The 12,063-nt window shown below is 43.2% G+C and overlaps 1 protein-coding gene across 2 annotated transcripts in view; it reads left to right on the top strand.

Annotated features, from left to right (window-relative positions):
- Window positions 1-882: 882 nt before the first annotated feature.
- Window positions 883-12,063, top strand: part of LOC147640289 (callose synthase 3-like) — a 45,402-nt gene continuing 34,221 nt past the window's right edge. For both annotated transcript variants that reach the window (XM_086778866.1, XM_086778868.1), the window contains exons 1-9: window positions 883-1,615; window positions 3,049-3,265; window positions 3,352-3,452; window positions 3,575-3,702; window positions 4,551-4,656; window positions 4,747-4,857; window positions 11,319-11,435; window positions 11,530-11,622; window positions 11,719-11,810. In XM_086778866.1, coding sequence (XP_086634992.1) covers window positions 3,085-3,265; window positions 3,352-3,452; window positions 3,575-3,702; window positions 4,551-4,656; window positions 4,747-4,857; window positions 11,319-11,435; window positions 11,530-11,622; window positions 11,719-11,810 — 929 coding nt within the window. In that variant the 5' untranslated portion in view covers window positions 883-1,615; window positions 3,049-3,084. The remainder of the gene's footprint in view (window positions 1,616-3,048; window positions 3,266-3,351; window positions 3,453-3,574; window positions 3,703-4,550; window positions 4,657-4,746; window positions 4,858-11,318; window positions 11,436-11,529; window positions 11,623-11,718; window positions 11,811-12,063) is intronic.

Below are 12,063 nucleotides of genomic sequence, written 5' to 3' on the forward strand. Positions count from 1 at the left end.
AATAACCTACATGGCCAGGTGAGAGGGAGAAAAGAGGCTAGAGAAAAACAGGATTTTTGGAATTTTGGAATTTGAAATGAAGGTTTAATTTTTTACGCTTGGGAAATTATTTTTTGTTGTATGAGGGGGCATATGGGACCCCATAAATTTTGATGCTTTTTTTGGTACCTTTTCATATTTATGAGATGCCTAAACCTTAGAGGCACTTAGGTGATACTTTTGCATTCATCATTGCAGGAGGAGGTGTGAAATTATAATAATCTATCTACTCTTTATTAACACAACTTATTCCCTCTCCACGTGGCCAAATGAAAGGGATAAAAAAGGCAAGGGAAAAAGGAGCAGGATTTTTGAAATTTTGGAATTTGAAATGAAGGTTTATTTTTTCACGTTCGGGAAAGTATTTTTTGTTGTATGGCCTCGCCTTGTAGCAGTGATCGACAGGGGATTCACCTACTTGTGATCTTTAAGGACTCGCCCCGCAGCGATCGAGAGGGAAGTCACCAACTTGTGACCTTGAAGGAATGCATTTACTTTGTGTGTTGGGGGAAAAACTTTTTCAGCGAGACGGTGAAAAGGATTGAGTAACTAAAAAATAGAGGGGCTAGTGAGCTTGATAGAGATAATCCAAATGGTCCCAACCTCCTTGAGATTGATGAAGACTTAGTACCAGTGTCTATTAGAAAGGAAATGGGTTGAAGCCCTCACTCTCCAAAGCAGATGCAAGCAGAGGCACACATGGGTGTGTATGTTGAGTTCTACTTTCTAATCCAGGCTAATTCAAAAAAAAAAAAAAGAACGGAAATGGGATAAGGCTATTTAGTATTCTCTTTTCTTTTTCACCTTAGTATGTATGTATATGGATTGGCTCAATATATATTTATGCTTTTTTACTTTATTGCTGGGGTCTGCATTTTCATTATATGCTTTAATGTGCGCTTTTCTCAATGTTCCTTGAGGTTGTCTCGGACACACTCTCTCTCTCTCTCTCTCTGTGTGTGTGTGTGTCTCCCCCTCTCCCCCCCGGTGTAGTCAGCTTTTCTAGGGCTTTCTTCTTGAATCTCTACGCTACCTTCTCCTGCCAATAGTAGAAATCACACAGATTCTCATTGCTGTAAGAGTCCTGCAACACAGCTTATCACACTAAGGCCAATTGCATCGCTCTGGTGTGTAAGCTTTCCCCTCTAGCAAAAACGCCAGTTTGGTACTGCACAGAAGCGTAAACATCTTTCTCATCACTGCCCACAAGTAGAAAAATATCTCATTGCACTGTCCGCAAGCGAAAAGATGTCTCTTTGCACTGCCCACAAGCAAAAACATCCGTTTTGAAACTGCCCAGAAGGAACAAGGAGGGGTGGGAGAAAGCCCACATAGCACAAATGCTGCACCCTCCGTAACCCCCCCTTCTCGCCCCTTCCTTTCTCTCGAAACAAAAAAATCCCTTCTGTCTGTTTGTGTGGGGGTTGTGCTTGCGTTTCACTACAACCCTAGCAGCACAGCCTGACTCCCACCTTCTAGAAGCTTCCCTGCAGCTCATGGAGCTTCTCTCTAGCAGGATCTGGTCCCAACCGAGCTAGCACAATCAGATTTGGCAGCAAATTCCATCCCTTCTCAGGTAAGTGCAAAATGATCATGCATGTAATCTTTCAGTTCTCTAAATAATTTGACTTTTAAAACTTAATGACAGCATGAATCTTATAATGATTAGGTCTTACAAGTTTGAGTCTATTGCAACAATCTTTGGTTTCAAATCTAATTACATGATTAGCTTTTTTACTTTTTTTGGGGGCATCTAAAGTGAGCAGCCCCTCCTTATTGCATTTCTTTTCATTGCTTGCCATTTCGGCCAGAGGCCATGGGCTAGGGGTATTTCTATCCCATCAAAGTCAACTAAGACAGCCCCGTCTATCCTGCATATGGTTTGGTCTCAGGCGTGAGGAATTTTGCAGCCCATCTTTCTCATAGGAAAGGAGTGTTTCCTTTCTTGCTAGGCTGCTGCACTTGCCAAGCTGTGGTGTGGGTGTGGCTAGCTAGCCACACCCGTGGGTGAGGACTAATAAGCTAGCCACACCCGTGGGTGAGAATATTAGTCCTCCTCACTGAAATGGATATGGTTTGGTTGCAGCCATGAGAACTATGTAGCCCATCCTTCCTACATGCAAGAAGTCTTTCCTTTCTTGCTAGGCCTGCCGCGCTTGACAAGTAATGGTGTGACCATGGCTAGCCACACCCATGGGGGAGAGTATGAGTCTCTCACTAGACAATGTCCTTTCCAGTGGTGGGATTTAAACTTGTGCCCTGGGGTAGCAAGCAGGAGCAGCTTGCCTCTCGACCAACCAAGGCATGAACTAATCTGGTGATTAGAAAAAATCCAAAATTTCATTAGGTGGCCTCGGATGGGGAGTTTTGGCACAGGAATCGCTGTTTCAACCCAGCAGTTTTCACTTTTGTGGTTCATTTGCATTCATTAACGACCTCCTCTTCACATCACCGTATTTTAGTAGATACAATGAGGATGCATCGGATGCTTCAAACTGAGAGATTCACATACCCACCACCTGAGTTGGGTTTTAATTCTAATACTGTGGTTCGGCCAAGGTTGCATTCACGTCCTTCTAGACGTGAGATTATGGCTTAAACCTACACTTGTTTTACTTCATCGTAAGTTTGCTTTTTATGTAATAACTATTCTATTACAGTGGTAAGGACCTAACAGGCACACTGAAAATGCATTTGGCATTTCAGTCAAGGGATGTTTGTTTAATTCATCAGTTTTATCTGCCCAAGCAGTGCTTTCATTCAAGCACTTAAATAATAATGTAACTGGTGAAAAGATACTTTCCTGTTGCACCTGATTGATGGTCTAGAGTAAGGATTATTGGGCATGTATTAGGGTAATTGTTCTTATACTTCGGTTCAAGCTGTGATTTCATCCAGTCATGTCACTAGTTTTGTGATTAAAGCTTAGTATGCACATTTGGTTGCAAGATAAGCTTAGGGATTATTGTTTTACCCACCTCTGTAGTCACTCTTCTGCCTCGTTTGCAGGTTGATTAGTTTGTTTGTTTAGGGGAGTTGGCAAAGATGGAGGGTTCAAGGGGCCTTGAGAGTGGTCCATCCAAGCGTCTTTCCCGGACGATCACAACAGGGAATTTCTCTGATGTTATGGACCCTGAAGTTGTCCCCTCTTCTCTTGCAGTAATCGCGCCCATCCTGCGTGTTGCCAATGAGATTGAAGACAAGGCTCCTCGTGTTGCATATCTTTGTAAGATTTCCTGCATGTTTCCAGAGGAAATGATTCTCACTTTCAAATGCTTTGAGAACAATGGTTGATTCTGAGTTGTTTTGCAGGCCGTTTTTATGCTTTTGATAAAGCACATAAAATAGATCCTTCCTCTGCTGGCCGAGGAGTGAGACAGTTTAAGACAGCTCTGCTTCACAAGCTAGAAAAGGTAGATTTTCCGAAGCCTTCTCTTGGGTGTGTGATGATGAGAAATTGCAGGAATGGACCTGAACAATTTTTTGTATGAGCATATTGTCTAATGAATGTGATCTATGCCTTGGTAACCTACAGGATGATCAACCTACTCTCAGTCAAAGGCGTGCCAAAAGTGATGCCAGGGAAATGCAAAATTACTATCAGGAGTTTTATGATAGATATGTGAAGTCATTGGAGAGTCCTGCTGGAGATAACATGGATCGGTAAAGCCTACAAGTATTCTTTAGAATCGATCCAATTTAATGAACTGAGTGGAACTATGTAGGTTCATATTGTTACCACCTTGCGTAACCGTCTGTGATCAACACCCATCCAGAGCACCAAACAACACACATACACATGAAGAAATGGAAGACAGTTGAATCCTCCGGACCATAGATCACGGATGACTATTGGGGATGTGTCTCATGTCACACAAGGCATCCACCAAGCGTTCTCTGTCTGCCTCTATGGCTGGACTTGATATAATCCCAACCATTGGCTTAACACTCAGTTATGTGCACACCCACTCACTTGTATAGGTCCCAGGTGCTATTATTGTCTCGGATTTTTAACTAGCTCCTCAAGGCTCATATAGAACAGCTGCTAACCCATGCTACAGCTTGCATGATTCATAGAGCAAGCACCTTACCTAAAGTGAATCTATGCCAAGAATGCAACACATGAGGAGTATCTTTTTTGACAATGGTAAGCTACATTGAATCCTCCGGACCATAGATCACGGATGACTATTGGGGATGCGTCTCATGTCACACAAGGCATCCACCAAGCGTTCTCTGTCTGCCTCTATGGCTGGACTTGATATAATCCCAACCATTGGCTTAACACTCAGTTATGTGCACACCCACTCACTTGTATAGGTCCCAGGTGCTATTATTGTCTCGGATTTTTAACTAACTCCTCATATAGAACAGCTGCTAACCCATGCTACAGCGTGCATGATTCATAGAGCAAGCACCTTACCTAAGGTGAATCTATGCCAAGAATGCAACACATGAGGAGTATCTTTTTTGACCATGGTAAGCTCACAATGCTCAGTTGTGGTGTGCAGAGCACAACTGGCAAGGACATATCAGACAGCTGCGGTTCTTTTTGATGTTTTGAAAGCAGTAAATCAGCAGCAAGATGATGCTGAGCCAGTCCCATTGGATCCTGAGGTGAGCTTGGAAGGCGACATCGTGACAAATTAACCTAATTAATATTTTTTTTTTTCATTTTGTCACTCATGTGCTAAACATTCTGCACAGGTTGTGGAAAAAGCAAAGCAGGTAGAGTCTAAAAAGGAAATCTATGTTCCATTCAACATATTGCCCCTTGACCCAGGAAGTTCAAACCAAGCAATCATGATGTTACCAGAGGTAAGCAAAACATACAGAACTGGAAGGTGCTCTCTCTGGTTTAGAAACAGTATTTTGCTTGGAATGTGTCGTGGGTACTATTAAGACCCATATGTCTTTGGGCTTGCAAGATCCTTATTAAGGTCTTAGTTTGCTTTCTCATGACAATACCAAGCATGCTTTAGGATGGATTTTCTTCGCTCTTGTTTGTTCTCTATAAACTTGTGTGCCAACTTGCCTGGCGTTAGCTTTAGCTGCTGAATGTTAGGCATTGTAGCATGCAGGGCTTCGAGTTCAGCTCTTGAACGCCAACCTTGTTGGGATGCATTTTGATTAGCATCTTTTGCATGACCAATCAATTTGGTAAACTGTAAGGCGTTTCATCATTTGCACTAATTGTAAATCTTGGTGTTAGGATGAATCACATGGTTTCTAAATCCAAAATTTCAAGCTCATACAAAGCCGATGCCAGCCCTAGTCTCCTCCTCGGAGATCATTGCTAGAGTGATTGTGTCAAAAGCCCTTTAAAAATGTGTGGATTGACAATAGAGTCTCTTAGATAAAGAGTATAGCCTCCAAATCAATTTCTTTCAAGGTAAGGATATGATAACGTGTTTAGTAGATGTGTGTAAAACCAGCTTGTCCTTTACCTCATGCCTCCGTCTCTTTGCACGAATGTGCACGCCATCATGACCAACCAACATGCCAAAATCAAATGCATGCTTTGCCTGTCTTCAACATAGCATTGCCAAATAAATGTTTGAACTGCCTTCAAAGATAATCAAATATGCAAGAACCAGACATACCTTAATAGCAACCTCTCTCCCTGAGCTGCGAAGAGTGGGCCTGTAAACTTGCCCTAAGCTTGCAACAGCCACAGTTTCTGCTGATATTTTGCTGTGAACAACTGCTCAAGCGGAGCACCTAGCTGCTCCTCTATGATCTCAAAGGCAACCTGCATGCATACACAGGTTGTATTATAGAATGCATGAAGCACTTAACAAATGGTCACTCACGACAACTCATCCAAACAAAAAGCAAGTTGAATATACATACGAACTTGGCCAAATTGATCACACCTGATTAGGGAATGCTGGCACATCATCCTGCAGAACGAAAAGCTCATTCATGTAGTCTTCACGAATGATGTCTGGCCTATTTGCGAGCACCTGCAAGAAAACAATGTTGATTTTAACCAACTTTTAATTCCCATAGTGTGATGGATTGTGATGCTCTAAAGTCTTAACTTGTCCCCCCGGCTATCCTTGCTAGCCCTAGCCTCTCCAAAGGTCCTATCAAACCATCCTCAAACCCTATGCTCGGATTAGTTTTAACCCTATTCCATATTTGCAAGGCATTTCATGAAACAAGTTTCCTAACCCTATTCCATATTTGCAAGGCATTTCATGAAACAAGTTTCCTAACCATTTTTGAAACGATTGAAAAACATTTCAAACAAGGATAGAGTACATATTGTGAAAAGACCCAATATTTGCTCCCAAGGCATGTAGCAAACCTTGTAGAATGATGGAACATACAAAAAATGCATCATCTCCTTTTTACTTCAATTTTAAAAAGGAAAATTTGGAGATTTAGGGAAAAGTGAAATTGAGGGATTTGTGGAACTTGAAGAATTAGAAAAATTGAGGGATTTGGAGAAATCAATGAGATCAGGAAATATAGAGGATTGGGGACTTTGGGGAAATTAGGGAAATTGGGGGATTTGGGATACCATTATCTAATGTCCATACTGTCACAAGTAAGGAAGGATGGGGACACCCGGAACGATAATACAGACCAACACTTCAAATACGAGACAGAGCATGATAACATAGCGGAAGAACCATATTGAGCTGGAACGGCCGGTCCCTTGTAGGAACTTCTTTATTCAAATAGAAGCTTTTACAATAAACCAAGGTGCGGGTGCATACAACACTGGATTTTCCACAAAGCATCAGCACAAATCTCTTGCCCAGATCTCAGTCTAGAGCCAAGATATAAACATAGCTGCAAAAAAGCCATCCGATAAGTTGTCTCAAAACAGTCCCATAATCAGCTCATAAGCAGCCCATAGACTGCCCATAAAACAGCCCATAAACTGTCCATGAAACAGCCCGGTGCGGAGCCCAAAACAGCCCCGAATTCCATGCCAAATCAGCCCCAAAACTGAGCCATTAATCAGCCCCCGAGGAGCCTCAAATCGCCCCCCAAAACAGTCCATAAGTCAGCCCATAAACAAATCGACCAGCCTCATCAAGCTCTGGGAGAAGGCGGCCAGCCATGTGGCTGCTCTGGAAGTGGTCAACCAGCTTTGAGACTGCACTGGAACAAATTGGCCACCTCTATAGGAGGCAAGGAACAAATCAGCCAGCCCTATAGGGGGTAAGGAGCAAGTCGGCCAGCCCTGTAGGAGGTAGGGAGCAAGTCGGCCAGCAGAGGAGAGAGAGAGCTCTAGAGAGATGCGCCTGCCTCAAAACTGTCCCGAAGTTTGCCTTTTATAAAGTGGAGTTGTTATATTTATAGCACTTTTCCCTTTTTGCCCAAAATAGCCAAGTTTGCCTAAAAATATGAACTTTTTAGCTTTTCTTGGCTTGTACTCAAAGTTTTAGCCCAAAAATATTAATTTTATGCTTTCCTTGGCTTGTATTCCAAGTTTTAGTCCGAAAATATCAACTTTATGCTTTTCTTGGGATGCCCAAGTTTCATCTAGGCGCCTCCTTTTGTCCACCTGTCCATGGCCAAAATAATAATATGTCCAGCGCGTCATTAATGATATGTGACTTATAAATATTATAAGTCACTTTGATGAATAAAGTCCCATGCTGCTCATGTTGTATGGCCATCTTTCAGGCCAAACCATGCCAGTAAAATGCTGTAGCTTTCTTATGTGGAAAATCCCGGTTCACACCTTGGTTTCGCTTAGTTTGTGAAACACTGGTCAAGACTGGTGAAGGGACCAAATGATGACACATACCATAACCATAATTGGAGATGGCCATTGCGAGCCAACTTCCAACACTCCCCCTTGGTTCCTACAACTTGGCAGTGAACTATGTGATTGTTATGCATATTCTTTCTTGAGATATGGTATCGGAATTTACCGACAACACACTTAAATTGTCCTTTTCTTGCAATTGTCTCCCATAACTGCCTTTTTTTGCATTCGCAACATCCATCAGTACGATACTCGAGTTGTTCCTTATGACACAATTTGCCACCAACAGAGAGCAATGTTGTAGCTTGTAGTGCTTGCGAATTCCCTAGATGAAGCTTACTGTCGATAGATTTATTCCATGGGTTGGTTACATGGTTGTAGACTCTTAACTTGCAACCATTTATATAGTTGAGGCTCGAGGGCATACAGTCGATCATCGAGTGACACACAAGGATTACGCTAGCCAGCAACCATCTCGTCAAAAAGTGGAGACCAATGATTGGCTGCATGAGAATAAACCTCATTCATGACTTGTCTGTGGGCTGTTGAGGAGGTCGCCGCTAAGGAGGGAGTCTTAAATGCTTTTTCTTATGGACCTTCTACAAGCTCTCCCTCGTGCTGCCTCGAAGAGAGACATTGTTTGTTGCATCTCTCTCTCTCTCTCTCTCTCAAATGTGCTGATGGCCGAGTGCTACTGGTACAAGAGGGCCATTACCACTTAACTTATTCGGCCTATTGTTTGCATGCAATCTTGTAGGGTATACTGAATCTTCCTTCACCACTTCTTTCTGACCCTATTGTGTTCGATCTTGAAGATGAAAAGTTGACTCTGGCTACGGTTTATTAGATCAAGAAAGACTGAACGAAATGTTGTCTTGATGCAATGCCTAGTTGACATGCTGAGTGTTTTTGAAACTAGAATTTGTGGTAGTTATCTTCATCATGGGCAGCTCACAAAGATTTTATCTCTATATATTGGCTTCACCATCTCTTTTTTTACAAGTAACCCTGTGATTTTTGGTGATGGGGTAAAGCATGTATGGTTACATGCTATCTAAATCAGGTACGATCAATTGTTTTGCTGATGCACGCCCTATGCGTTGGAACAACAAGTACTTATCTTTTGTAAGACGATGTTGGAACATATAAAGTGGACTTACCTTGAGCTTAATGTCAAATAGGGAAAGCATAGTTGCATGAAACGGAAATGGCAACGGTTAGCATCTGAGAAACGGCAACGACTCAAAACTAGGAAACGAAAATGGCTAGGAAATGGTGGATGTATGATACATGATATAAAAATAATGAGAAAATTAATATCTAGGAAAAAGTTTGAGGAGTACACCATCATAATTTGAAATAAACAATGAGCAAAATTTCTAGAAAATCACTAAGCAAGCACTAGATGAGACAAATCAATGGGTGATTTTTTATTGGAGATTAGAAACAAAAATGGAAACAGAAACGGCGACTCTGGGGAAGCGGCATTTTCGCGTTTCCGAGCTAGAAAATGGCTTGTTACTATGAGGGAAAGTCTAAGGACTTAGTGCATATACTTGATTAAGACTAGTTATAGAGGTCGGGCCATTTTAAATTTTGGTCGGCCTAGTGTGAAAACTAGTCACTTGTATATGACAATGTCATTTGACAAAAAGCAATAGACAATCATTCCTTTGCAATAGAATACTTGTGAGCTCTCTCTTCTCTACTCTTGTTCGCTTTTATGCTATTGAATTCATGCATGCTAGATGGATGCTTGCTTGAAATTTAGACCTACTTCAAGAAGCACTAGAGACCGTTTTACCAAAGTGAAAACTTTGATGCAAACCCGATCGCCCCAATCTCTGAATGAATAATGTCATGTGGTACTGAAGGCTTATTCCTAATCATGCATGACAACAGCATCCTTGTAGTCTCTTTAACTTCCTCCTTCCCTAGACTGGGCTCCATAAGGTTGCACCATATATAGCAACTGGTCATATAGGGCTCATGGAAATATGCCTTAAAACACTCTCTCTAGAAAGGCTAGAAAGGCATGCCCCCTTGCTAGTCAGTTAGTTGCAGTTGCAGTCATGCAAAACTTGGGACCCATAAAAGTGACTTCAAGGTATATGTGTCAAAGTCACACATCAGCAGCACGCACACCACCCAAGTCTCTGAGTAGTGTCGGTGGCTGGGCTTCCATCTCTCGGCCGTTGCTTCCCCCAAAAACTCGGTCGAAGGAGATATCTATGACAAGGTTCCACCACATCCTATATATGGCTCTTTGACTTCCCATGCTCTCGCACATGGCATAATCCACTACAATTTCTAGTCATGCAACAACATGAGACTAGCTACCTCTAACACCCTCCTTCAATTCGAGAACCTCGAACAACAGAGGCTAGGATTGCTCAGGACCACACGGGTTGAGCTTTGATATCATGTCATAGTCACGCAGCAGCAACACTACACACCACCCCAGGGCATTGAGCAAGGTCGGTGGCTAGGCTTCCATCTCCTAGCCGTTGCTCTCCCCAAAACTCGGTCAGAGGAGATATCTCTGACAAGGTGTCACCACACCCTATATATGGCTCTTTGACTTGCCATGCTCTCGCAAATGGGATAATCCACCACAACTATCAAACAGGATCGGGAGACGAAGTCAAAGGCTTCGCAGAAATACACAAAGCAAAAATAAATACGTCTCTTCTGTGACCTTGCCTCTACTATGATAGTCCATTAAGTAAAGATATGGTCCAACACGGGGAAGTTTCTCTTGAAGCCTTTCCTGTTGGAAGGTTGGCGATTTCGAGTGTGTGATCTATGGCTAGAAGGTGCCTTGGATTATCCCATAAGTGGAAGCATGGGAAGTTGAAGAGCCATATATAGGCCAGAGTGGCACCTTGTCATAGTCATCTCCTCTGGTTGGTGTTTTGGGAGGCAGCTCATCGGGAGATGGGAGCCCGGTGGAGGGATGTTGCAGCGCCCGTTGGGGGTGTTCGTGGTGCAGTGATGCGTCTCCTACGTGCGTTAGTCTTCCGCTCCGCATTCTGACATGGTATCAGAGCTCGGGCGCGTGTGGTCCTGGGCGGCTCAGGCGTGTGTGGTCTTGGGTGCCCTCTCGCGCCTCGGTGGCTTGCGAAGCTCGAATCGAGGGAGGGTGTTCGAAGGTTGGCGATTTCGAGCGTGTGATCTATGGCTAGAAGGTGCCTTGGATTATCCCATAAGTGGAAGCATGGGAAGTTGAAGAGCCATATATAGGCTAGAGTGGCACCTTGTCATAGTCATCTCCTCCGGCCGGTGTTTTGGGAGGCAGCTCACCGGGAGATGGGAGCCCGGTGGAGGGATGCTGCAGTGCCCGTTGGGGGTGTTTGTGGTGCTCGATGGTGATGCATCTCCTACGTGCGTTAGTCTTCCCTGAAATTTCCAGCTTGATGCTTCATGACCCTTCCTCTCTACCATAGAGCTCATCATGTCCTAGTTTTGCTCCATAGATTGGAGAGAGAGAGAGAGAGAGAGAGAGAGAGACAGAGAGAGAGAGAGAGAATCACCATCGCATTTTCAGGTAAAGGCGGCAGTAGCAGCTCTTCGAAACACTCGTGGGCTTGAATTTGGGCCCTCCAAACAGAAAACCCCCGAGTCTGATACCCTTGATTGGCTACAACTTATGTTTGGGTTTCAGGTGGTGCTCATGAAACTTTTGTTGAGCATTTCTTTTGATTTCAACCTTATTGCTCTAAAGGGGCTCACCTTGTGAAAAATGCCTTTTTTTGCAGAAAGATAATGTAGCAAATCAGAGAGAGCATTTGATTTTACTTCTTGCAAATGTACATATCCGACAGATACCAAAGCCAGACCCAATATTCAAGGTGACTTGCTTTGCACGACTTGGTTGAAAGTTGTTGATAAATGTAGAGATTATTTTTTCTAATGGTTGCTGACACGCACAATGTTGAGCTCTCCAGTTGAGCGATGCAGCTCTAAACAGTGTTATGCAAAGATTATTCAAGAATTACAGAAGCTGGTGCAGGTTTTTGGGTCGAAAAAGTAACTTGGAGTAAGTTTTTTTTTTTGTGTGGAGAAGAAATTTTGTGTCTTCTTTTAAACCATGCTGAAGTTTTGAAACCCAACTAGTGGTGGTGGCCTCGTGCTTTGCATGGCGTCTCTCTCTCTCTCTCCCCCTCCCCTTCTTATGCTGCGCTGCACCACTCTACAGCACAGCAGCACCCCTCTCTCTCCTTTCTCTCTTCCTCCTTTGCTCCCCCTCACCCCCCCCCAAAAAAAGACTCCTTCACCTTGGTATTGAACAG

The sequence above is a fragment of the Cibotium barometz genome, chromosome 3 (assembly GCF_041138505.1).
Source record: "Cibotium barometz isolate CiBa-2024 chromosome 3, ASM4113850v1, whole genome shotgun sequence".
In the NCBI taxonomy this organism is placed as follows: Eukaryota; Viridiplantae; Streptophyta; class Polypodiopsida; order Cyatheales; family Cibotiaceae; genus Cibotium; species Cibotium barometz.